Here is a 28,000-nt window from a genome sequence, read left to right on the forward strand (position 1 = left end):
AACTTCAGAATAAATTTTACCATTGTCACAATTTTATTTCATGCACAAACAATAGGAGACAACAGCTTCAGGGTCGCTTCCTGCAGCATGTCATGCATGAAATGACTTGCTTTAAAGTGGGTTCTTCTAGATTGGAAATGCTTCATCAAATTCTTCTTTTGTGATCTGAAAGACATGTCAGAGCTCAGAAACCAAGCAAATGCTGTGAAACAAAATCTAGGCTTACCTTGTTGCACTTCAGCTTTTTCAGCAGCCTTGCATCTGAAGCCAACTCGTCCCACTCTTCATTCTCATAGTCTTCTCTTGTTTTTCGCTTCTTGCCTCGTGACTTAAGTTTGGTGTTCTTAACAAATGAGGCCTAAGGAAGCAAGAAGGTTTGTAGTTTGTACATTATGCAACAACATTCGTGGCACTGCAATCCAATCTTTCCTTTTCTGAACGTACGCAGGGCACTGCTGGAATCAATGACAGCCAACACATGCACAAGTATTCACGTCACAGCAGAAGTTTAAAAAAAAAGAACCTAAAGCACCATGTTTTCTTCTTTAAAATGATACGTTAGCCATTAAAAACATGGTTCACCGCATGGTATTCACCTACGACCACTAAAAAATTTATAATTCATTTCTTCTCGACGCTTTTTTCGGTCTCGGTTTCATCAACTGAATGAAGGCTGCAATGTGTAGTTGAAAACTAAAGCTGGGTTTGATGACTTATAATAAACTCTGACACATCTCTAAACCCTCCCTTGTGCCTTTTGCATCACCGCTTTCCTTCTTTCGACCTCTTGCTCCCCTCCATGCATACTTAAAAAGAAGGAGCCAAGCTGGCCCCGAAACGTTGGGTTTTAAATGAGAGTTTCTGGCCGGAGATTTGTCAGAGTTTATTATAAGATGTGTGGTTGGTGTTTAGGTCACGTAAGCCATGAAAAAAACAAATATAATCACCGATACATAGCTTTCATTCACTACAACACTTAAGTCAGCCTGCTTCAAGAGCTGGAGTGACAAGAAACGACATATCAGCAGTTATGTTTCCATTTTTTTCATGCCTCACGTGATCTAAACACCAACTACACATCACAGCCATCGTTCGGCTGATGAAAACGAAACTTAAACAGTATCAAGTAGAAATTCAATTATAAATTATTTAGTGGTCGTAGGCGAATACCACGGGGTGATCATTGTATACCAACATGTAATGTATCATTTGAAAGAAGAAAGCATGATGTCCATACTCCTTTAACACGGCCACATTTAGTCAGCCAACACATTCCTGAGTCGCAGCTATTCTCTAGATGAAAAATTTACTACTGGCAGCAAAAGTAAACACCACAGAAGCCAACTTACAATTTTATTTCTTCGAACCTGGCATTGCAGTGACAGTTCATTATCAGCAAATGCTAAATGTAGCAGACAGCATCTACCATGCTCATCATTTCCCAACTGCAGTGCTATGCCTTCTTGCCACAAGACCTTTAAATTAGCTTGCATCATCTAGTCACAGTACGAAAAACAGTGTGCAATACACGATGCAAGGCAGACAAGCACAGTGCTAAATTAGCAACTCTCATTTGCCTTGGTCTCGTTTTCAGAATTTTTTTTTTAGTTTTTAGAATTTCGAAAATGCAGTTAACCTCAGAGCTGTAGCCCAACAAATTCTGGCTACATCGTGCCAAAATGCATGTGCTTTCGAGAAGGTTGCAGGCAAAGCAACCTCTCCAGTGCACGTAACTTGTCGAAATAGCCAAAAATTTGTTGAGGGTAACCGCATTTTCGAAATTCTAAAAACTGATACGGATATTACTTATGCTTGGCTACACGCCTCTCAATAATTAAGTAGCCTAACAGTAACAGTAAAAACATATTCAATATTAGTTAACCAGCCTGCTAGTTAGGACGTCTTAGCTGTATCCTAATGTACTACACCGCTGACAATGCTATGCCAAAGAAAGCGCTCTTCCAACTAAAAAAAAAAAACCTATTTTTAAAAACTGGAAAGTCTTAGGTGAAGCACCCTGTTTATAGACGAACGACATGTACATGACTGCCTAAAGTGGCGGTGCTCGGCTTGTCGTGTGCGTGATACGGCCGCTTGATAGCTCGCCTTATTTTTCTTGCCATCACTGTGATTTCCTGCAACATCTGCGAGTACACATAATAACAAACATACGCCGCCGGCTTTTCTTATAATGGGACTAGTGACGCTTATGCATTAAAAAAAATCTACATGTGTGAATGAGGGTATAATTACACACACAATGGACAGGGCATTGAGAGTATCTTTCCAATGCCACCTAGAGCCTCCAGCATAAAAGAATGTGAGGAGGGGGATTGCTTTGGAATCACTAGGAGGCAATTTCTGATCATTAACTCATACAATACAGATCATTTTTGAAAAATTCTTACAGTAAGTGGTTCTATAGGGGGTGGCTTTTTATATTGCACATATTTTGCAACTTCAATAAAGCATGTTTCAGGGTCCTACTGAATGGTTTCCTTGCAGCTTTGAGAGGTTAGTTTATATACATAGGGGTTGGACAATTTGGTTTAAACCGGAAAAAAAAACAAAGATAAAAGTATGCTGAATTCAGTTTTTGAAATTCGGTTTTAACCAAAAAAGGTCAGTATTCTTGGCATGCAAGGCATAGATGGCTGGCTGTTCAATGCGGGTTACACCCAGTCAAAGTTGAAATTAAGTAAGCGTGCTGCAGCTAGGGGTATTATGCAATGATGTGCTATTGAATAAGCAGCGCAGTTGTGCAAATTTAGGTATTGCTCCGAGAACTGACGACCAGGAATCATCGCCTCCTCGCCACCTGCTAGCTAAGCACTGTTTGTTCACTATCATCACCTGCTTAGAGAAGTTAGTCGGTTAAGTAGGATAATCAACTTCACACAAGACATTGACATGAAGCCGTGCATGGGCGTCACGACAAAGTATGTTGTCGCAACAAGTACTACCATCTGCATGCTAATTACTGGTAAATAAATTGTTCATGAAGACAAAAATGCCGAGATAGAATTCAACTGACTTTTGGCCACACAGGATTGTTGTATTAAATCACCAAAAAAAAAGTCAGTATTTCATTCCTCAAGAACAACTTCCACAGAAAAAAACCAAAACTTGCGTTCCCAAATAAAAACCGAAAAAAAGTATGCCGAATTTTAAAAAAAATAAAAACTGAAAAGTCCAACCCCTACCAATACATCACGAGCCAATGATTGTAAGAGAAACGGTACACCTTGCAGGAATGAAGCAAACATTACTGCTCTCACCTGGGAAATAATTCATGAACTTTTGAACTGCTGGAGATAAGCGATGTTTCAATGCGAAAATTGCACAGTCGCAAAAAAGCCCCAAATGACACCATTTTTTCTGTAAATATCAGATTCTGCTGAATATTTCTCTATGCTCTAAAAGGGGCATGCAAAATCCTGAAGCAGAACAATACAATGGCTACAGGCACGCACTGACAGTGACTGCACCCGGGCAAATTGAGGCACACAATGTCACACCCGGCATAGGAATGCAAGGTGCGGCATGTTCGAAATTGGGCCACTGCTGCAAGTTTTCCGAATTCCTAGCAGTCTGGTCACATTTTGAGAACAATTCTGCAACAAAGCCATCACTATGAAAATTATGCCATTTGTGGTTTCTTGACAGATCACAACTTTATAATTGAATCCTTTCTAAATCTGTAATGGCTTCCCAGTTAAATTTACTGATTAGGTTAGCACAATTAAAACAATTTCTGCAAGGCTTAAACGACCACTAACCATATTTAGGGCCCCTAACTATCTGCAGTGGAAAATTTTAAATTCCACAAATTGAGAAGAATCTGCAAAATTCTGTTAGGGACATCAAATAATTCTTCAGAATGCACTTTGCATTATATTCGGAATTAAGGTATAAATGTAGTGTGAATTTTTTCTTTTTTCTCAACCTTTTCGAAGTAAATAAAGCGACCTTAGCCACCAGGATTGATAGTCCGTAGGAGAAGCCAGCTTTGCACTCGCGCCTGGCGTGCAAGTGCAAAGAAGGAGGTGGCTATGGATATGGACAAAAGCTGGTGCAAGTCGCTGTAAAGAGAATCAACTGTTGACTGGAGTAGGAAAACCAAAGAAAGGCAAATGGGCAGAGGTCTGGGCAGCGCTACAGACTGAGGAGCGGCGCCATGCACAGATGGCGGCTGCTGCCGTGTGGGAGGCTACATGCATTACAGTATCGGTAATTTGGCTTCACCCGACTGTGGCGCACGTATCTGATGTATTGCATTATAAATAACGTCGATGTATTGATGGTGTCCGGATTTTAGCATGCCATCTGTTGTTTTTTTGCAGGCCCTCGGCTTTGGTTGGCCTGAACAGTTTGATATTGCATTTTAATCGCAATATTTATTTCAAAATTCTGCACTTTTAAACTACCCCCTTGTGTTCGTTCAAATAAGGTAAAATGGTCATTTTTCCATCATACTGTCATTCATTTTGATGCGCATAGCAACAATAGCATCAAAAAAGAGATTGTGGCAGCCAGCATACAATTCTGTGAGAAATGCTTAAATCTGCGAATTTTAATAAAATCGCGGGAGGCTAGGGGTCCCAACCGTACTAAGTTTCATTACCACATCAATTCTCACTTAGATCATGACATGGAACACCTATTTTTATGCATGACTTTGCAGCTAACAAACAGATATCGCCATTCTTACCTTCACCTTAGCAGTTTTAGTGTCAGTCTTACTACCCTCTGGCATACTTTTCAATTTTTCTTGCCTCTGTTTTTCTCTTGCTTTTTCTCTGCAAATAAAACGTAACGGCAATATTATATATTTGACTGAACAGCTTGTTTTCAATATTATAAAATTCCTTTTATTGAACGAACTCACTTAATTGAAAGCATGCAGAAACAACACAAAAACAAATGAGATAAGAAGTATGCTTCATCAGTGCTGCTCGTGCAGGTCTTCAAAGTTCAGGATTGCACACTGTTACCCTACTTCTTACCTATACTCTTCTTTTACGCAAACACACAAAAATGAACCAGACAGTCGTGCTACATTTTATTATATCCCTGCAAGTGGGGTTGAAAAATTTAATGTAAGTTCTTACCCTACCACACTGGAAAGCAGCTGCTGTAAGTGAACTACTACTGCAGTTCAATGCAGTGCACTCAAATACCCAAACACTTGGCCCAATGATTTGCCAGTGTTTGGATCCTGGCTCAAAATTAGGCCATTCAATACACTGGTCTCTCTCTCTCTCTGTATGTGTGTGTGCGCGTGTGTGTGTGTGTGTGTGTGTGTGTGTGTGTGTGTGTGTGTGTGTGTGTGTGTGTGTGTGTGTGTGTGTGTGTGTGTGTGTGTGTTGAGGAACAGATAGAAATTACTAAGAAATTACTAGGTGGTGGTGACCCAAGAAGACTGCAGCAGTCACTTTGCCTGCAGACAGAATTAGACAAAGCCTTCCTGGGCTGGCGACAGTGCCCTCAAGCTTCAACAACAGTACCATATCATGCAAGAACATTATGTGATCTGCTTTAACAGCTGCACATAGGTAATTTCTGAATGTGGTTCAGCATAGAGTTGTCATTCATGATTGAACTATCCTAAAACCAACCTTGCAAAAACCCTGTGCAAGTCAAGTTCTTTGACCAGGTTGTACTAAACTACAGTTCTTGGTATTCCTGAGACAAAAGACAATGTCCAGGTGTTGATCTGATGACTTGCCATTATCTGAGCCTGCACTAGGTTTTTCTTCCATGCTTACTTTTGCATGCCTGCCACCACATGGGTTGTCTTCAAATGCTTTCCCTTCCTTGCTAGAATAAGCCAGCTCTCTCTGCTGTGCTGCAAGATGGGACATCCTTTCCCAATGCCACCACCATGTCCCAGTGGATGCTAGCCAAAGCTGCGTCTTACAAGGCAACTACTCACTGACAACACGTGCTTTCATTTTCTCTATTTTGGCATTTCTCCAGTCCATTGGTTCCACAATCTGCTTGTTGGCGGATTGCTACCTACCAGTGATTGCCATAGACAAACCATAGGATACAAACTGAACGCTGTTTTGTGGTACTGCCACATTTATAAAGTGCCCATGCCTTACAACCAATTTTTTTAATTCAATTGAGTTTATCATTTTTACAGTAAAGAAATGCAAGGAACAAAGACAAAACACTAGTAATATGCCAGCTTGACAGAGTTCTCTTTTACAAGCAGTCACAGGCAGACACATATCCAAACAGGGGCCCTCCCTCGAAACCAGGCTGACTGGCTTAGTGCCTGGCTGCAGGACTGAGGGGGCAACCCCTGTGAAAATGTGCATGAGCCTCCAATACAAGGGGGGGGAAAGGGGGGGGGGGGGGGGGGGTAAGTGGGCAACTTTTTTGAAAGAAGAGCTAAGGCTATTGAGAATTGATTAGAATAACTCAAACCTAGAGTTCCAGAATAACAGTTATGAGTGATTTTTTTTTTTCTGCCACACATCAAAACATATTTGCCACGGCTCTGGATTCGACACACTGCCCTAATCTCGGAACACCTGAGCAGCTACACCAATGTGATGCGCATGTGGACTTACATTGGTTAGGTTCAGCAAAAACTCATAACTCACTTGTATGGAATTGATTTTACATCAATATTAGAGGGTTGAAAGCCTTCAATCTTTTTCCCTCGTAGTTCAGGCATATATGGCATCTTCAGCAGAGCAAAGCCTTCAGCCACCTTGGCAAAGTCAAGGTCTGCAAAGTTCAAAGAAAGAGGCAATGACCCTGTGTGTGTTATGTGCACATTATACGCCCTAACCTTACCTTTTATCCTGAACAGAAGGTAACATTCATGTTTGCTGTAAGCCTGAATGTACGATACAAAAGCACGTACTCCTTTTTCATAAATTGCCCTAGAAAGGCAAAAGAATGTGCTCACCTTTAAATGCACACTTTCCAGCGGGATTTCTTTATTTACATGAATAAAAGCACATATTTCAACTTGCCTGTCCTTCATTGCCATTTTTTTCACTTTTGAAGTGACCTCATTAACCACTGGAGGAGGCTTCATTTCTTCCAGTGTAACCTACGAGACAAGGCAATTAAAAGAAACGGCACAGTACAGAAAAAAAAAAAAATCTGTGATAAACATTCTTTGTCCATGAAGTTTACTTTCCACGTCCAGGTACCAGCTACAGTTTAATGCAATAGCATTAGAGCTTACGTCATGCGATTTCTTGTCCATTAGTCACAAAAGTTGCCGATTGGTCAAGAGGGCAATGACACAAGGTCACGTGTCTTTGCGATGCCGTCACAACTTGCCCACCGTGGCAATTAAATTAACTCAAGTAAATTCAATGCAATTTCTGCCTGTCAGCCATGGCACTCCACATCATGTGAATTTGCATTCTGCATTAGCGACAAAAGTTGCTGATTGGTTGCGAGGGCGATCACATCACAATGTCACGTGACCACGATGCCGGGCTCGCCCTTCCCAGCACAACCAGGAATGGGCGAAAAAAAGCAGGTTGGAACCGGCTGGGTAGAAGGTGTTGACGGCATCTAGGCCGCCAACATGGACAAAGACACAAAGAGACACATGAAGAGGAACAGGATGAAGACATACTGAGTGTATGATTACGTATGATCTCCAACCTACCCCCATCCGCCCCTCCGCACCCCTAGCCAGAACAACCCACTCCCCACAGCATGAGGGCAAAGGACTGTGTCCTTTCCTGCCTAGCCTCTGCTGCATTGAACTGCTCGACGCCACTGACTGAAGGGCCACCATTGAGGAGCATTCGCAGCTGCCTTCTTGACTTGTATCCGGCTCTAGCAGTGTAGCTAATTAACTAAAACTAACTAATTAACATATTAATATAGTCTAGAAGTTATTGCCAATAGGAAGATTGAAGCCATGGACTAAGTGATGTCAGAAGTTTTTGAAACAGAAAAAAAAAAAGTTTTGTAAAGCTATGCAACTTTTTGCCCCTTGTTTTTTCCCTTGTTTTCACAGTTGAGATATTTAAGAGACAAAGAGGGCATCATCTCTAGAGCAGACTGCAGCTTGTTTTTGTGAGTGCGATGCGAATTCAAGGTGATCACTTCAGGTGATCATTTTGGCTAAACTTTTCTAACATGGTACATTTTCATATGAAGGCTGAAAAGAAAACATGAGCTCAACTAGCCGAAGAGTTCCTCTATATTGCACCACCACTTTTATTGCAGACTAAGTGACCGTCAACCCAGAAAAATTTATTGGCCATTATGACTGAAACGAATGCAATAACCCGCAAATCACGCGAGGCTGTACAGCTGACTTGTATTGCACCAAAGTAATCTCTTGTATAATCAGTTTATCTAAAAAATAATAATAACAGAACTCAAAACATCAGACAGTGAGAGAGTACAAAGAAACGTAAACCACTATATAATGAGATTAGAATATGTGAGATGAGGTTCATAAGAAACCGTTTAGTATTATGCACTCTAAAAAACCCAGTCGAATTTCAATAATTCAAACTCCAAGGTAACCGAAAATTTGTTTGCATTACGCTGAGCTCCAACTAAAGGGAGCCGGATCAAAATGAGGGGCTGATGTCACGCACCACACCGATAACTCCACCAGAGCCACATCAGTTAGCACTAAAGCTTCTTGCATGTGTGCGCTGCTCAGCACTGATAACTGGGTGCCTGCATTCAGTCACTGTTTCCCTGTGGCTGCAAAGATAAGCTGGTCCCTTGTCAAGATCATCATTATCAGCAGCAGCCTGACTGTGCCCACTCGTGTCGTCCTTAACTTAAGCTGAACCCTCTTTGTTAGCCTCCATGTTTCTGCCCCATAGTTGAGTACTGGTAAGATACAGCTGTTGTATACTTTTCTCTTGAGGGACATTGGCAAACTGCCATTCATGATCTGAGAGACCCTGCCATATGCGCTCCACCCCATTCTTATTCTTCAAGTTATTTCCCTCTCATGATCCGGATCTGCGGTCACTACCTGCCCTAAGTAGACATATTCTCTTACTACTTCCAGCACCTTGCCACCAATTGCGAACTGCTGTTCCCTTGCTAGACTGTTGAATATTACTTTGGTTTTCTGCATGTTAATTTTTGGACCCACCGTTCTGCTCTGCATGTCTAACTCATTGATCGTGCTTTGCAGTTCATGTCCTGACTGACTTAGCAAGGCAATATGATCAGCGAATCACAGATTACTTAGGTATTTTCCATTAGCTCTTATCCCCAACTGTTCCCATTTCAGGCCCCGGAATACCTCCTGTAAACAGGCGGTGAATAGCATTGGCGAGATCATGTCTCCCTGCCTGACACCTTTCCTTATTGGAATTTTATTGCTGACTTTATGGAGAACTATGGTGGCTGTGCAGTCGTTATAAATATCTTGCAATATTTTCAAATAACACTCTTCTACACCTTGATTCCGCAATGCCTGCATGACTGCTGAGGTTTCTACTGAGTCCCTTGTCAAGATGGGGGCACGGGAAATGCTTTTGTATTTACACAGATAACTTTGCAGAATAATCACTTCTCCAAAAAGTCACTGCACAGCATAGTCACCAGAAAGCAGAAATTACCACTTACAATGCTGCCAAAAATCATGTTTCTGTAAAAAACTTGCCAACCTCTAGAAGGGTCACCAAGCCATCAAGCATTAGAGCATGCTGGACATTTCAGCTATTTCTGCAGCTTACACAATAGTTTGCATCCTAGCCAGAATATAGAAAATGCACCGAGGAAACCCTGCTAGAAGTTCTCGCAAGTGATGAAGTTGTGTTCATTAACACCTGGTCTAGTTTAATTAAAAGATCCTCAAACAGCCCCTCATATGAGAACAGTTGAGGTGCAACCCTTAATTAACAGCATGACGGCAACTTGCCTTCTGATTTAGTTCCAAAAATGTAATGTAGGCATCCTCAGTGGGCATCAGTAGCAGCACTGCATTTCCTTCATTGCCCATTCTGGCTGTTCTTCCACAACGATGAATGAATGAGCTAGACCAAGAGACAAAACAATATGAAGCAACAACACGTGACATGCCAAATGGTAAGGTTCTGGGAAAAATATTATGATGACTATGATTATGCATATTATGACTATGATGTATTGTTCATTGAGTTTATACCTTTCTTGTCATGGACATACGACAATGAAAAGGCAGAATCGCCCACATGCTGCTAGTAGCGCACGAAACAGTAGAGGTTCCAGCTTTTTTCAACATGTACAGGAGAAAGGCCGGGTGAAAAAAAAAAAAAAAGCAACCTGGAAGATTTTGGTGCATCATACTGCAGGACCCACTGGACGTCAGGAATGTCAACTCCTCTGGCCATAACATCTGTGCAGACAAGCACACCTCTGCGAATAGTCAAGGGTGAATAAAGGTGAAAAATATTTCGTTTTAACAGTCTAAAAATGCATTGCATGAGAAGTAAATCACTTACTTGTCCATTTTCATGAACCTGTTGAAGACCTTTTGTCTCTTTCCCTTCATCTTGCCATGAATGTGGATAACAGTCATATTTTTCAGAAGCCTGCATAAGACGCCCATTTGAAACTAGAAGCAATTCCCTTAACATTCTCTACAGGATTGTAAATAGGGCCACAGAGAGGTACTTTTTAATTTACACACTATTGTGCTGCTCAGAAGGAGACATTTAAACATTTCTGCCAACTACTGGCTTGTTTGCACCCACATTTTGTACAGAGGTACTTGGCAGCGGGTTTTCTTTAGTACTACATTAAGTACAGTAAAATTCTATTTCATTAAATGGCAAATGGCATATGGAAGGGTTGAACCCGGCCCTCTCAGTGACGCAGCAGTCAGTACTACACATGAAATATGTAAACAACAGTAAACAACACTGCAGAACAAATAATGGTTTGGTTTGGCTTAGGGGGTTTAATGTCCAAAAGCGACTCAGGCTATGAAGGACACCGTAGTGAAGGGCTCTGGACATTTCGACTATCTGGGGTTCTTTAACATGCACTGACACCACACAGTACACGGGCCTATAGCAGTTCACCTTCACCAAACTGTGACCACTGCAGCTGGAATCGAACCCACGTCTTTCAGGTCAGCAGCAGAGCACCATTACCACTAGCCACAGCAGTGGCAGAATAAACAATGCGACAATTATTAACCCCTATACCATGCAATTTAACATGTCATTTTTCATTGCAACTGATAACAGTGCACTTCTGCCAGAAAGCTTGTTAATTAGACCACTGTTAGTTCGGGAATCTGGATAATTCGAACAGCCAGCATGATCCTGGCTAACGCCTATGCAAGTCTATGGCGCCGGATGCCTGCTAATTTGGACGCTATGCATCTCGCACCGGTTAATGTGAACGGCTTCCTGAAGGGAGGCCGCACTGAGGTACGACTGGCAGTGCAAGGGATCATCAAAACAGCCCTACTGAAACCTGATTTGCATGCTGCAGAGTTGCACGCGAAACAGCAGCCGTGACAAAAAACGGACAGCCCCGTCCCCCGAGAATAGTCCAACTGCTTAGTTTAGGTTTCGTTCCTAAGCTTTGTGCAAGCCTGCAGCGACGGCGGCCGTTGGCCGTGCATCAGTCAGCCAACCAAACCCAGCTGCGGGCCACTGAGGATGCCGATTGGCACCACTGCACGTTTCTCTCGCTTCCATCCACATGGTTCTTCCAGTATGCCGAAACTGCACGCTAGGCACGTGCCGTTCGCTCTTTGTGCAAGGAAGCTTTCTCACACTCAACGCAGCCGCTTTTGAGAGGGCTCCACTGTTAACACGTCGCACAATGAAGCCGCAAAGGCTGTTTTCATTGTGGATCTGCAGTGCTTCAACGCTCCCAACAGTGCGCATGTGATAAAGCATTGATTGAAGTGTAAAATACAGTAACTGTCACATGTCTCAAAAGCAGGCGACCACTGCAGTCATTCACCAAATAAATTTACCATGATGCATGCGGTTCTTGTCACTTTTTAAGAAGTAATTCAACGATTCGAACTTCATATAATTCGAACATTTTTCCAGTCCCTTGAAGATCAAATTAACAAGCTCTTACTGTACTTTCTTTCCTAATCAAAGAACATGTACAGGTGTGGACATAAGTTCACAGAGAACGTTGCTGCTCTAAATGCAATCACACCTGTAGTGGAAGAACTCAAGATATTGTGTGATCACAATGAACCACACTAGCGATCACTACCTGCTGGCCCATAACACACCTCCCTGTATTAAGCAACGCGAAGATGGCGTTAGAAGGCCATAGTGTGATCAGTTTACGTCTGCGCAATCACGCACATAGCCAAAGCTGTCTTACTTTCATCTCTTTGTCATCTTTTAGCTTTTTATCACACAAAAAGCCACTCAATTTCTTGGCAGGCAACAAGCAATAAAAACATGACCAAAAATAACGCTTGAGCTGAAATTAACTTTGCCATCACATAGTTTTAATGGAAACATATTTTAACAACGTAGAATATATTGGATAGCTTACAAGGCAAAAAAAAAGTGAAACAGAAAAGCTGCATCATGAATTTTACTCAGTGAGTACATAAGTTACAGTACACAAGACAAATAAAAAATGGTGCAAAGCTTGAAAATGCAGAGAGGATTCCAATACTGTAAATTTCTTGCTCCAAAATTTGCCACTTCCCAATGCAAACAAGGTACTTACTGAACAAGAACTGCTGAAAAGTACTCAACACAGGCACATGTGCTGAAGAAAACCATGTGCTTTTCATCCGAATGGCTCTTCAGAAAGGCCACTAATGTGCTGAGCTTTTGGTCAGCCTCACAAAGCTGAAAAAGATGCAAAAATATTTGCTCAGGCTAACAAGTTTCACAGTTGCAAAAAAGAAGAAGAAATTCTTACAATGTAAAAATTCTTCAACAGTGCAGGAGTACGCTGCGTGTGGTTGCACTCAGTAGGCTTTTCCTTCACAGTGACACTGACAGGGTTGCGAAGCCCAGCACGAATTAGGTCTTCTACTTCCTTTGTCTGCGTAGCGGAAAACAGGCCTGTTCTTCTTTGCTTGGGCAAGAACGACAGGATTGTGTTGATGCTGCATGTGAAGGGAAAAGATTTGCAGATAACACAAAAAAAATGCAGAGGAAAATGTTAACGGCCAGAGCAATGGCCTCACCTATACCCCCCAACACACACACACACGCACGCACGCACGCACACACACACACTATGCTAAAGCATGCCCTGCATTAAGAACAGCAATTTTTTTCACTTCGTCCACCCAATCTCATTTCTTCTTGTGTACATACATCTGGTAAGCTAAGAGAGACATGAGATCAATAACGTTAACATAGCAGCAACTTATGTACTAATTCATTTTGTCTGCATGGCTTTGTGAAGAGACTATCAGGGTTAGACAACTGATTAATATGCTAATTATTGGTTAATGATGTAATCACTATAAATTTTGACCAGTTAACTAACTGTCACGGGTGGCATATTATTCATAATTGTTGGGGCTTTAGAAAAATACAACGCAGAAAACAGAACACATGTAACCTACTAAGGTTGAATTCAAATGACCATTTCCAATTAGCCCAATTTTTTGACTTAAAGGGGCTCTGAAACACTTTCAGAGGTGAGTACACAAACTCGCTTAATCACTACATCCTCTCGTCATGAACACCTGATCCAAATATTACACTTCTACACAGAGCAGAGAAACCCCAATCGTGCGCGAAAGTTGGCAAGTCCTTTCCAGAGACTTTTTCTTGCTCGCACACTCCTCCGTAGCATGCTGCTGCGTAATTCTGTTTAGAGATGGCTACTGGTTAGATTCTTTCAGGCGTTAAGCAGCTACAACGGCCATGGCCTGTGAGCAGCGTCACTCCAGCGAGTCAGGAAGCTGGCCCAAAAAGAGAATGGTTATATACACTTGTTGGAGGGTATTTACTGTGTTAAGCTGGAGATGGTAAAGAAATAAAAAATGTTTGCAGAAATAAAAAGAAGATATGCAAGTTGAATTAACATTTTTTTGTGGCAATCTAGCCTTCATGGTGTTTGCTAAATCAACATCCTGTATGTTTCACAACAAAGCAAGCTGTCATTGTAAATGCTCTTCATAGCAAAAATGACCCCAAAAAGCTTTAATTGTGCAACAGTTTCAAGACAATTTTTACCCCTTTAGAATAATAAAATAATGCCTGATTTATGCCTCCCCGAATTTTAAAATATTTAAAACTTGAAAATGAAGGACCCCTCAGTATTTGTGGTAAACTGCCTAGACCACCCACAACTTCGCCCTGGAGCATGTAATCAGCAGATAAGTGGAAGTCGTGTGACTAAGGTTTTTTTTAAACATCTTTTTATGAAGGCACAAAGAGGGGAAGTTTTCATGGCAAAAGATCAATTTGCTGCAGTTAAACCTTCAATAAAAGAGCTGACTGCTTAAGGCTAGGGAACATGTAACCAAACGATGGATGGAAATCTAATCCCCTGACAGATGTTCCCAAGACTGAGCAAGACATAGAAAAAAAAAAAAACAAGTGCGCATGTAGCACTTAGCATTACAACTGAAAATTTGAATGCAGCGACATGGAGGTTGTTGCTGAGACCAGGTCAAAGACTCTGATTTTGCCCACCAATGTTTTTGGCTTAGCAGGTTACATGTCATGGAAATCACTGAATCCTGTAATTCTGGAGGCTCCATATTATAGACTTCCCCACAATTCCCACTACAAGCAGGATATGCTACAATTTCCTGCAAGCAGTGCATATGTTGAAAGAGCATTCCTAATGTTTTCGCCTGCTCACCAAAAGCAGTGCATTGCAATCACTGACCACAACATTTTAAGATAAAGCCAGCTGCCCCTAGAAACGCTATAGGCACGTAATAATGCTCCTGTTGCTATGCTGTTCTATTATCCATTTGCTGAAAAATTCTAGAAGCCAATGTCAAAAAAGATCTGGAAAACTAAATTTTAAAATATAGTAAATGACAGCTATATAAATAATAATGTGAATTTATTCTAAAAATGAATTCTGAAAAAACACCTTGCAACTGAGTTGACATTCGTGATATTCATTTTTTTAATGTTTTGGAAAGTGCAACATGAAGTCTGTCTTGCGTCTAAAAGGAGGAAAAAGTGAGTAGGTGAAAACATGCAAAAGTACCTTTTTTCAAATCCCATATCTAAAAGACGGTCTGCTTCATCCAACACGAGGACTTCCTGGCATAAGAAAGGCAAAGGTCTTAGGGCACACTTAAGCATTTCTTCAAACATATTTCATGAAACACAGTAGGGACACAAAACTCTGCCTGCAAGCTTTGACACTGACTAACTCCATGAGAAATGTCTGAGCAATTACACTTCTGTGCTGAAGTTATAATGCACCGCCACCAGCATAAGCAGATTTGATCTCTTTATGCCTGGTGTCACCAGGTGCCATCACGCAGAATCAAAGCAGATTTTGTCAAGTTCTCAATACTACTGAAAATGCACAAGACGAAAATTAAATACCTCAGTTATCTCCCTCTTTACCACACCAAAAAATACATTCGACTAGCTTTGTGTATTGACAGTGTGTGCGTTATGAACATACACCAACCTGACAGTGTGGTTAGGTAGTCTACGGCAAAGGTACTTGAAAAAGTGGTCAGAATGCCCCTTGAGCAATGAACACTGACATAGAAAGCCTGTAACAATATTTGTTGCCTTTTGGTGTGCACACTCTCAGGTGACATCACTTGACAGATGTGATGACAGTGGTAGAAATGCATCGTCATATAAGTGAGGTTGCATGCAAAGATTGCTAGCACTGACTAAGAATTGGTAAAATAAAAAAAAAACATACATGAAAGGCAAAGTACTGCACTTTTCAAAAGTTCCCGGGGCCTCAGGTTTGCTTCTAAGCCCTGCAATGTGGCTCATACAGCACTTCCTATGCTTAAAATCTATCAGTATTTGCCCATGAAGACAGCTCACCTCTTAGTATATCGACCATATTACATGATATTTTCATGCTCAAAATAATTTTCAGCAAAATGAGAATTCTAGCTCTATCACTTGATCTTAAATATTCTTAGTTAAGAATACATCACAAAGCATTCACAATATTCTATCCTGCTCATTCCCACAATCATCACCTGATGACTTAATTCCAAATGACTACTAGACAACCAAAAGTTATACTCTTTTTCAAATCCAGTTATCACTCCTCTCTTCTCAACTACTAACCCATCTCATTAACAAGCACTACTCGCAAACTTCTCAAGCATGCCATTCATAGCCAAGTCATTACCTACATAAAACATATGACTTTCAAGTACTGGCACAGCTTCTGCAACTGTTTTTCTTTCAATACGCAACTCAATGGCTTTACTAATGACTTCTACTCAAGCTTTAAGGCCAACAGAATATTCCACAACTTTGCTGTAGCACCCAGCCAAGTTACCTACCACAGGCTTCTATAGCAACACAGTTTAATATTGACCTTGATGTTGTCGCATGGATTAAAAACTTCCCTTTGTCTAGAAATCAGTTCACCTTGTTATTAACACTAACTCTTCTTCTATTCATGTCACGTGTGATGTATTCCAAGAAAGCATGCTCAGTCCCTTGTTTTTTATAATCCATATTAATGATCTACCAAGCTGTGTTATGTCCTGACTTAGATTATTTGCTTACGATTGTGCAATATACCTTAAGATTACTAATGGCACTGAATGACTATCCCTTCAATCAGATCTGAATACAGCATGCTCATGGTGCTCATTCTGGTTAACAATATTAAACATCTCTAAAACAAAATTTATGTCCTTTACTCGTAGTCGCTCCTGCATTTCAATAATTTACATCATTAATAATGATAGTATTGAACATACAATTACATATCAGTACTTTGGGGCGCACTATGATGGTGACATGATTAATAGCTATTAACTATGAAGAGATAACTATGATGACATGATTAATATATTTTCTTCTTCAGATCACTGCTTCATTATCATATGCCTTTTGGAAACCTGGCCAACCACTAACAATTTGAGCCTATATAATATTCTGCAAAACAACGCCGAATTTTGCCTCCGTGATGACAGCCATTATGGTGGATCAACCATGTATGTTCTTGGCAATGAAACATACCGCCACCACCTTGACCTCTCATTCTCGTGCTCCAATATTGAATCTGTTTGGTTAGAATTCGACAGTACTCTCTTTTTAGCTAATAACCATAGTACAGTGATCAGATCCATTTACTGTTCGCTGCCATCCTCTTACAATCATTTTTGCTCCCATTTTGAAGACATTCTAAATCAACTCCTTGCCGAAAACAAAAACATTCTCTTATTTGGTGACAAAAATATCGATATAACAAACCCTAACGATAACTGTTGTTCTAAATATACTAACTGCATTATTGGCCATGGGTTCCAATCATTAATAACTGCGCTGACAAATGTTTGCCCCTTAACCAAATCTAAATCCCTCACAGATCATGCACTATATAATCTTACCAATGACCCCACAGCTGGCATGGCTAACATAAATAACGGATCGTTATTCCATTTCTGTCCTCACTGAAACAGCACAGCGATCTGAATCACGCAAGAACAACATATGCCATACTGACAAAAACAAATTGTTGAATTCGGTTGCCATCATTAAATGGTTACCCATTTTTAGTAGCACTAATCCAACGACTGCATTTTAAGAATTTACTTCCAAAAATCAAAGAATGTTATGATCATTCTACACAAGCAAGCACATCTACAAGTTGGTTTGCAACGCCAAGAAACCCTAGGATTACTCAAGATTTACTGCATAGTATCAATAGAAGACATAATCTTCATTAAAAACTTAACCTTCAACCTTTCAACATGAACCTGAAGATGCAGTATACCTCTTATTCTAACAAGCTTAATCCACTCTTAAAACAGGCTAAATGTAAGTACTTTGAAGAAAAGTTAATAAAATCTAAAGATAATACATGTAAAACTTGGGAAATTATTAAAACATTTCTTCATCAATCTTTAGGAGAACACGACATCACTAAAATTAGTGCAGGATCCCAAATTCCAACAGATTCGGCTGACATAGTTAAAGAATTCAATGCACACATTTCCCAAGCTGATGATAAGTCACTCATTGTTCCCCATATTCGCTGCCACAGATCCCTCACTTATTTTATCTTTCCCTTTCGGGCCCTATGAGATCAATGATGCCAAAACTATCTTAAGAACTGGGCCTGGTTTAGATGGTATGCTCCTTCAACTGTGAAACTAATGTCTTCAATTATAGCACCTGCATTAGCATACATCATTAATGTGGTATTCTCCTCTGGCACTTATGCTGACAACCTATAGGATAACAAAATCGCCCCACAACTTTGAAAAGGCACCGCACAAGATATCTCAAATTATAGACTTATTTGCATAATACCTTTTTGCAGTAAAGCAATTAGAAAGCTTCTGGTAACTCATCTAACACACGACTTGTTACTTACTGTCTCCGGACCAGTACATATTTCAGCCAGGCTATTTAATTAAATTAGTACTACTATCCTTAGAGATCAAATTATACAAGTCTTAGATAGCGGAATTTTAGTGTTGGGCCAGTATTTATAGACTTTACCAAGGCATTTAATACAATTAATCATGACATTCTTTTCAAACTTCACTCCTTTGGTATACGAAATTATTGTCAACTTCATGAGTGCCACTGCTTAGTTAATCATAATAATACAAGGTTCACTGGTAATGCAAACATTCTTATACCTGAAACCAAAACCAATTACAGAAAATTTACAGCAAACTTCATGTGTATAACAATTGGAATCAGTTACCCAATGAAATTAAATCATGTGGAACACCTAAAGTACTCAAGAAAAAATTGAAACAACTTATGCTAATCGCTCTAGCCCAATATCATGGGATATTCTTAATATTTTTTTATTTTTTTCCTATTCTACTCCTATTCCTGTTCTCTATTAATGTGCATTTCATGTTGAGTACTGCATTTTCACTGTTTTAATCCAAACCCTGTTTTTGCTGTTCAAATAGGGGATATTCAAAATTCCGCAAGTGTGCTTTTTCACATAACAATATTGCCGCAGACAAGACTGTTGACCATGCATTCCCAGCTGAAACAAGGCAAGAAGGACTAGTTTCTTGTTTGATTCTTCCGAAATACATTTCTTACATTCTATTCACACCCTTAATGCTTTTTCTAGGTATGTTGATGTTGGTCCGGCAGCAAAAGCCACATTTGTTGTAGAGAAAATTGCTTTAAGTTTTCCCACCATCTGATTAAAAATCATGCTCTACACCGAAAGACCCGCTGTCATCACCAGTTTATAGTGAGCGGTGGTTTAGCCTAGCCTCCAGGATTCGCGCTAAATAACTGTGTCAACAGATATAGTGCACTTACAAAATCAACCAGTGATGGCGACATCTATACTTCCGACTTATAAAAACTCCATTTTCAGTGAAAGTGATGTCTTTGTCATTACATTACGACAACCTATCAATATAGGCCAACTTCAAGATCTCCTCAGTGCCCCTTAACACTTTTCCAGGAACTTTATCATCATATCATCGGCAGTGAGGGCCTGTCAGGCCCACCTGCGGTTCTTAAAAGTGCCGGGCTTGCACGACAGGCTGTAACTTTGCCGGAGCCTTTTCGTCTTCTGCGTTTTCTTATCTCTCCCTCACCTTTATATCCCCTCATTCCTTTCCCCTAGTGCAGGGTAGCACACTGGTTTCATCTACCGGTTAACCTCCCCGCCTTTCCTCCTCCTTCTTATCATCATCCATCACTTCAAGACAATTTCTTTCAGTCAGCCCATGTCATCGTTCCAGGACATTATCACCCTTCCAAAAACATGCAACCTGTCACACATCATTTTATGCCACCCCATTCATTTCCCACACTGTCACTGAATGCAACAATTTACGGCCAGACATTGCCACAGAAATGGACATCAAAAAATTTCAACAGCTCGCCTGCAGCGATGGAAATGCATAATGACATCGGTTCATGCTCTCTCGCCTTTTTTTTGCACATCTAGTCATGCTTCTTTTGTTCGTCTTGCAATGTTTTTTTCCAAGTTTCTATGCAGTGTTTACACATGTTTACAGTGTTATTAATAAGAGTGTATCCCCCACCATATGCAATACCCTTCATGAGAGTGTTTAGAGGAGATGTGAATAAAGAAAATAACACCGGACCCTTCTTAACCACATTCTTAAAGAAGAAAATGCGACAGCATTTATGTTGCCTGCTACTGTGTCTACAATGAGTGTCTAATGTTGTTTTTGCGATTGCCCTTATATGGTATGCATGACTCCTCGCCTTCTACAATATTCCAGTACCTTCCATTGGATCATCATATGGGATTATACTAATCCCACCCACCGATCCCCACAAATCCATCTTAATCTATTTTCTGGGGTGGGCGTACTTCCAAAATATTTGGGGGGGCATTAGGCATTTCTACGGGTGGGCCAACCTCCAAAAATTGGAGGTCCTTAGATTTTCACACTTGGCAGTGTCCTATGACTGGTGCATTGGTGGTCACCAGGTGTTGACAACGTCATGACCCTCTCAATCGCATTCAGAGATGGCCAGGAGTCGTCATACCACCACTGGCGCAATGGTACAACAGTTAAGCGATGCGCCACTGCCCCGGCAGGTGGCTGTTTCGAGAACAGCCTCCGGCGGGGCTTGTGAGACCCAGGTTGCTTTCCCCAAGCTCCCATAAGGCTCACATGCAGTGCCACGGTGGGCACGTGGCAACTGCACTGAATTTAGCAATGGTGGGCAGTTTGCTCACAATCCGGTGGGCAGGTTGCGATGACGTCATAAGGTTATGTGACCTCTTTTGACCAATCAGGGAATTTTATGACAGAAGCCAAAAATTTTTTATGAGACAACCTAAATGTTATTGCATTAAAAAAAACCTCTTGAGGTAAGAGTGCCAATGGTGTAATTAGAGCTTCACTGCACGGGCCCAGGAGCCGACCATGTTGCTTAGGAATTTTTAAGAAAGGCATTACACATTTACAAATGAAGAAGGGCACACGAAAGACAAGATACATGAGCAGACTGCCAGAATATACCCTTCATTATACCACATGCATTTTGTCTGTAAAGTGTGAGCAGACTAGCACAAAAGTAGGGAGCTTGCAATACCAGATGCTTTACACATGCAGCAAAGCTGAAGTTTTCATCCTTGCGTTCAAGCATGTCCACCATGCGCCCTGGTGTTGCCACAATTATGTTAGCCCTGCAAAAACAAGTCATCATATACAATACAGACAAGAAAATATACTAAGTTTTAATTGCACAAACAGTAACACAGGATGCATTACCCATTCTCCTTGAAGGCTTTGACATCATTTATGGGATTATAGCCACCTGTAAGAAGCTGCCCCGTGAACTGAGGCACAAACTGAAGGAAGTGGTTGAGAACACTGTAAATCTGAGTGGCAAGTTCTCTTGTGGGAGATATAACAACAGCGCCAACCTAAAGGAAAGAAAAGAAGTAGCAAGGTTTTTGGATTCAAATACTTGATTTGCGTGCACTATCTACCAAAAAAAAATAGATTGAGATATTCACATCTAATTTAAAGTGATACTAAGGACAACTCTATTCAATAATTGTTCTTTGTAAAAATTCACAGGCTCTTTGTGATCATGCTGACATTTTTTCATCAGTACTCGAGACACATTTAGTTCTGACGAAATTGTATTTAAAAATGTAACACTTTTTTCTGACCAATAGATTCAGACTCGTGATGGCGATAATGAAAATAGCTCCATGATCACTGGCTGGAAGTGCATGGTAGTGTGGCCTAGCATCAGAGATTCACAAGAAAAAACAAAAATATGGCTGATGTAGCATTTTGATCAGTTAGCTTGTTACTCCATATATTGCAGTGATCAGAAATCTAGCATAGTGTTATTCTGAGACCACGTGCATACGCAGCGACAACTGACGTGTTCAAGATGGGGTCGTTGCGGTGGTTTCTGCCGAGTTCACTGGTACTACACCTTAATGAGTCAGTAAATTTAATAGATTCTGTAATTCTCGGTTAGGAGATATGTCTCACTGCCACAAGAATGCCATATGCCTCAGGATTGAAAACATCTGTGCTGTTGTCCATCCTTCTGGTTGTATTGAGACTGGGGCCCTGTGCAGCACAGGACATGACATAGGACTTAGAAGCATCTGTTCAAAACTGAGCACAGTTGTACTTCTACTCAACTGATAAGTGCTCTCTGATAATCTCAAGGGATGCCACCTTGCCTACTTCTATGATGGACATGTCACATTCAATACCACACAGTTCCCAACGTCTCATCACGTCGCACAAAGTGGTAGCGGATGTTTAAATGATATGTTCAGTTTTGAAGCAAGTTTGTATTGTGATGGAGAAGGATGGAATCGCCAAAGGACAAACAGAAAACAGTTGGGATCTAGATGTGTTGAGTACAAGGTATTGGATAGGTGTCTTTTCTGTGAGGTGAATTTTACAGTGTACGCCAGACCTGTGTGGTGTCACCTGTGTTCCAAGGACCAACAGTTTTGATTCCTCGTAAACAGGATCTTGTATGGTAAGGCACTGCCCAAGATTGTAAACTGCATCCAGCATTTTAAAGGCGGCATTAGAGGCAGACTCATACACAACCAACCTATAATCAATGCACGACGACTTGAGGCTTTTTAGTTATACAAAACTTGAGTGCCAGCAATTTAAGAACCTGCCTGCAATGAACAGCCTATGGCAAGTCAAGGAAAAAAAAAAAAAGCAATGGTCCTTTCAAATGTCATACAATACCCAACTTAACAGTAAAACAATTCTTGATTGATTACATGATTGTTTCCTTCAACGTGTTTGGGAAACCCTCACTAGTACAAGCGAATAACAAGCACAAGATTCGTGAAGAAATATACCCCACTTACCGCGTATTTTGTAAGTGGCTCATCTCTTTTCAGCAATCTCTCTAGGAGTGGTATTAAAAAAGCCAGTGTTTTACCACTGCCTGTCACTGCTTCCACAGCAACATCCTTATTTGACAAGAAAAGTGGGATCGTTGTTGCCTGCATAAGAACAAAAAGCTTTTTACAAGATAAAACTTGTGTTGTTGAATGTAGACCTTCGTGATTTAGACACACAAACAATGAATGCAAAGGACAATCCATAAGGCTTGAATAAAACTTCAGTTCCACATCTTTTTTTTTATTACCATGATTATCCATATGGGCATTTAATTTTCACACTTAAGTATTGCACACTAGCAAATCAAATCAAACAATCCATTTTTTTTCATACATTTTATAGTGTACAAAAACTATTGTGATATAAGTCAACTATGGCATTCAGTGTGGGATAACCGTTCCCACTCACACATGCCAGACGATGTAATATTTGAAAGAATAAACCATAGAGCTCTGTTTCTGTTCCAGGCTTGCTTGTAATGAGGAACATTTCTAAAAGTTGCTTAAAAAAGATGAAAGGCTGAATACTGCCAATATCCAGCACATCATATCTAAGGCAGAGATCACAATGTGTAATACTTGCAAAAGACTAGACAAACAGACCACAAAACACCAGAAGCTAACTGCCAAACTTCAGAAATCATGAAAGGTTCCCAAAGCGAGAAATTTCAGTTGAAGAGGCACACTGACCCCCACTTTACCTAAAAATAAAATTCAAAGAATGCATGCTGTATTTGGCACCTGTCATCTCCCAGCCACCCCCCTCTAAGAACACCTTCCCATAGTGGCACAAGTTATACAATGCTGCTGAAACTTTTAATTTCACACGTAAAAAGTTGCCTGTTGGTAATTTACCTTCATGTGAATGAACACAAGGAAATGCTAAAGTGATGCACCAATTTTAAATTCCTTCAAAGCTGACAGTCAATATGGCAATCAGGACTGCCATACTGCAGATATGCTCAGTAGCTGCACTACATAGGGGTAACTACACAGAGGTTTAGCTGAGAAATAAATGCCCTTGTGGTAGTCTGGTATATGCAACGTTGCATCGTCCATAGCCCTATTATACTACCTTGGGTCTCTGATTACGAGCACAGAAACTTGTTGTAGTCAGTATTACAAAAACAACACACAAAAACAATGGATAATGAGGTTCATTTCCTTCCATGCAGATGTCATCTGCTAAGCAGTTTTGTTTTGTGTGGTTAGAGCAAGGAAACGAAGAAATTTTCCTCATGTTTTGGGTCAGCCTTAATCAGAGTGTAAAGAATTTTTTTCCAGTGCAGAAGCTTGGGCAAGTTGGTGGCAGTTCATGTTAAAATGGCGCAAACAAGACTAGGACACAGGAACAGATACACACACACACAGTGACCATGTGTATGTCTGCTCTTGCATCCTTGTCTTGTTTGCGCTGTTTTCAAAAGAATTTGCCCGTCTTGCCCACTTCCATTCCTTCTTTGCTTGCTGATGGTTGTCTTTAACAGCTTCAAGAAGAGCTTATAGAAGTGTGTGCATGCAGGCAACATGATTTCAATACACCTGGACTGAGATCCTGGCTTGACCTTTGTGCACTTATCAAGTTTTATGGCAGAGGTAACGAACACAACTTTGTAAGTGAAGGCCTTTCTTGTTCTTTCATTATCCTGATTCACATGGAATTAAGCGCCAATTTATGTACCGCCGCCCAGAGACTAAACACAAACACTCGAGCACATGGCCTAGACTGACATTATCGCCGCTGAGCATTGGCCGGTGGGGCCGATACCATTTTAACTATCCAGTATTATCAGCCATTGCAAGCACACCATGCAGCATGATCTCCAACCCAAAAGCCAGCGCTCAGAAGTGCTAATGTCAGCCCAAACAATGCACTCGAGCATTCATGCTAAGCATGCGGGTAGTGGTACTCCTCCAACACACAGGATACCAGAAAAAAAGTAATACGTCACATGAACTATACACTAACAACTAAGACATGAACACATGCCAGATGCAGGCACACAGCAGTTGCTAAAATGTTGGCACTATTGAGAATTCACTTGATTTTCAAGTTGTGTTTTACAGAATTGAGACTCAATTGCAACTTCCAACTGTGTGTTATAATGTACCCACCCCATGCTTCCTGCAGAACAGGTGCAGCAGATGATGCGCATGAAATACATTGACGTAATGCTTGCACAAAACAAAAGCTTCTACTGCACCCACTATACATCATAGTGCATGAAAACGAGGACAACAAACAAGAAGACGAAACAAGTGCTAAATCTCAAATGGAGCTTTATTCAAACAGGAAGGGAATAAATAAAGGGATATTGCCCACCATGTCAAGGAGGATCAATGTTAGCTCTATGTCTCGGATTGCCTCTCAGCTATGCTGGTGCCCCAGACACAAGACTTTCCCACCCACCACATATCAGACTAAGAGGGTTTTTTTTGTTATTATGACAGAAGATGCGTTCTCCAGAAAGGCTGATACGGTGATTAGAAAGAACTTCCGTGTCATCAGAAAGAAATTTCGTGTTGCCCTGTTGAATGAAGTTAACCAGTACCAAGTGTGCGAAAACGTGAAAAAAGCAAGGGAAGCATGCTTCAAGTCTCTTTCACAGCGAAGGCACACAAGGCAGACATTCCGTTTCACAGCATTGTCTCTAAACGTGGAACATGGCAACATGTAGTGTCTGGGTTTCTGCAGAAGGTGCCTACGCATTTAGTGTATGAGGATCCATTTTAAGTGCCCAATTCTGACATTGTGAAAGTGTTTCCACAGGAACAGAACCTCGGCCGTTTCCACATTTTTAGTGTGGCCATTGTGGACCTGTACTACTCCATTCCTCACAATGGCCTTATGAGGAGTGTTAAAGCCTGCTTCGACGGGCAGACAGATGCATATAAATTTACCAAACAGTGTAGCATGTCTGTGGGAGCATTTTTGGAAGTGCTTTCTATGTACCTAAATTTGGCATTTGTTAAGCGGAAAGATGGTGCTGTTGTCCAAAAAGCAGGGATCCGTGTCAGCTTGCGAGCTGCACCTCTTTTCAGCAACATCTTTCTGAGCATGGTGGACCAATCATTGAAACTGGCTCCAGGTCAACAAGTGGTAGCTATTTTTTGCAATGAGTAGCGCTAACTTTTACGAAAGAGCTTGGGATAGGGACAGAGAGACGGCGAACAGAACGAGCACTAAACTTTCAACTGTTTTATTATTCAGACGGGATAGGCTTTAAAAGGAAAGGGGTTGCCACACAAAGTTATCAAACACACAATTTGTCAAAGTTAGCGCTACCCACTGCAAAAAATGTTATACCAACTAGCCCAAGTTGTCAGTTTATTGCTAGGCGTTTGCAGGCATGCGGATGATTAGTTGATATTTATGAACAGTAGAGAGCAGAATGATGGTGTTGGGAAGATTTTAGGAAATTTCGCATCATGTGGCCATGGGCTTGAGTTTACAACCGAAGAACCTGTAAACTGGTGCATTCAGTTTCTTGACCTAAACATCAGCATGGCAGAGAACAACACGTTGGATGTACGCACCACATACAGCGAAGCCTTTACTGAATTTTGCCTCAGGACATTCAAAATTGGCCCTTCGCTTAAGTCAGCAGTAACCAAGTCATGCGGGCACCTGGCTGAAGAAGGTTTTCGTGGGCAGGTAACTAGACTGAAAGAAGCGGGTTACCCTGATGTAAAAATAGGTTCTCTATATGGAAGGTTGGCAACCAAGCTCAAGAAAGAAATGCACAATCCCAAAACGATTGGGCGGAAGAAATTCGCAATGATTCTGTACGTTCACTGCACTTCCCATCGCCCTAAAAAAGTTGGCGCCAGGTATGATGACGAAAGAAGCTAAGCACAATTTGCCAAGCTGTTCAGCATTCAGGGAGGGTGGCGAACGGCATAACAATAACGGCTGCACGATAAACCATCAGTCTCCCTTTGTGGCATGCCATAAAAGTAGTCTATAAGATTCCCCTCTCCTGCGGCAGCAGTTACATCAGACAATCAGGCTGTTGTCTAAATGAGTGCCCTGGTGAGCGAACGTGAGCCCGTCTTCCAACCTGAGCTTACATGGTAAGGAATACAAATGTGAACCACTACAAGAAGACAGTGAAGCTATCTTCTTACACAGTAATCAAACTGTTAGGGAGATAGTAAATGCCTACCACATTCATAAGTAGTACACCTTCTATCGCACTGCAGACGCGCGAGATTCCTCTATTAGACAGTATTTTGTGCGCATGACCGGATATCATCTTTATTTCAATGTGTACTTATTGCCTTTCTGCTTGGACAAACCGTTGAAAGTTAGCGCTTGCTTCGTTTTCTAGTCTGTTGTCCTCGCTTCGTGCCCAAAGCGGAAGTTTATGCAAACAAAAGACCCAGCAATGCCAATCGTGCTATTTTTACCGATACTGACACGGGCAATGTTGTGCATAGCCGCAAACAATTTATGTAAACGGCCGAAGTGGGCAAACTAAGATGTAAACAATCGATACCTAACAGCTCACGTGCACTACGGTAAAACTCGCATTACCACTGCATATCGCTTCACACTCAACTTGAGTAATCAACGCCTTACATTCTGATTTTCGCAAATCAGCTGAGAAAGCAAAACGCGCATCAGCAAGTGCAAGTAATGTGGACAGCATGCATCAACATTTTCGTGTTGGGAGCTGTCGAACAGGTACACGAAACTATAATCTGTCGTTTTCAAATCTTCAGAGGCACCCATCCTGCTGTGCAATTCAAAAAGTAATGTGCTACATGCCTGAACGGGTGTCATTTTGTCAAACTTGAGTTCTTGAACCGCTTTGCGAACTTCGTCGTGTATCTTCAACGACGTCCACGAAGAATCAACGTTCTCAGACATAGTTCCAAAATGTGATTCAGTGCTCTTCTAAGCGTCCGATACTAAACTTCAACGTAGACAAAAAAGAAACAAGTGCATCAATCAATTTACAAACATTCCGGCACATTGGACTCCACCTGCTAGCACCTAGCAGCACGCGCAGTACAGCCGTCACAACACGTGTGTGTG

The 28,000-nt window shown here is 41.1% G+C and overlaps 1 protein-coding gene across 1 annotated transcript; it reads right to left on the reverse strand.

Annotated features, from left to right (window-relative positions):
* Positions 1-10: 10 nt before the first annotated feature.
* LOC149353043 (ATP-dependent RNA helicase DDX55) lies at positions 11-28,000 on the reverse strand. The gene is made up of 16 exons (XM_089582237.1): positions 27,731-28,000; positions 22,924-23,061; positions 21,329-21,483; positions 21,150-21,243; positions 15,130-15,185; positions 12,862-13,051; positions 12,664-12,788; positions 10,446-10,535; positions 10,267-10,359; positions 9,884-9,998; positions 6,993-7,072; positions 6,811-6,899; positions 6,615-6,741; positions 4,712-4,799; positions 227-358; positions 11-165 (listed from the first exon to the last, which is right to left on the reverse strand). Exons 1-16 carry the CDS (start codon positions 27,830-27,832, stop codon positions 127-129), a joined length of 1,713 nt encoding a protein of 570 aa, XP_089438363.1. The 5' UTR covers positions 27,833-28,000; the 3' UTR covers positions 11-126.

This window comes from Amblyomma mixtum, chromosome 3 (assembly GCF_055824585.1).
Source record: "Amblyomma mixtum isolate Tamu chromosome 3, ASM5582458v1, whole genome shotgun sequence".
NCBI lineage: Eukaryota > Metazoa > Arthropoda > Arachnida > Ixodida > Ixodidae > Amblyomma > Amblyomma mixtum.

Excerpts from the sequence above, each read along its gene's own strand:
- LOC149353043 (XM_089582237.1), bottom strand. The coding sequence starts at position 27,832 with ATGTCTGAGAACGTTGATTCTTCGTGGACGTCGTTGAAGATACACGAC. Across the intron at positions 21,244-21,328 it reads AAAGCCTTCAAGGAGAATGG|GGCTAACATAATTGTGGCAA; the intron begins GTAATGCATCCT and ends TTGTTTTTGCAG. Across the intron at positions 10,360-10,445 it reads AGGTTCATGAAAATGGACAA|AGGTGTGCTTGTCTGCACAG; the intron begins GTAAGTGATTTA and ends GACTATTCGCAG.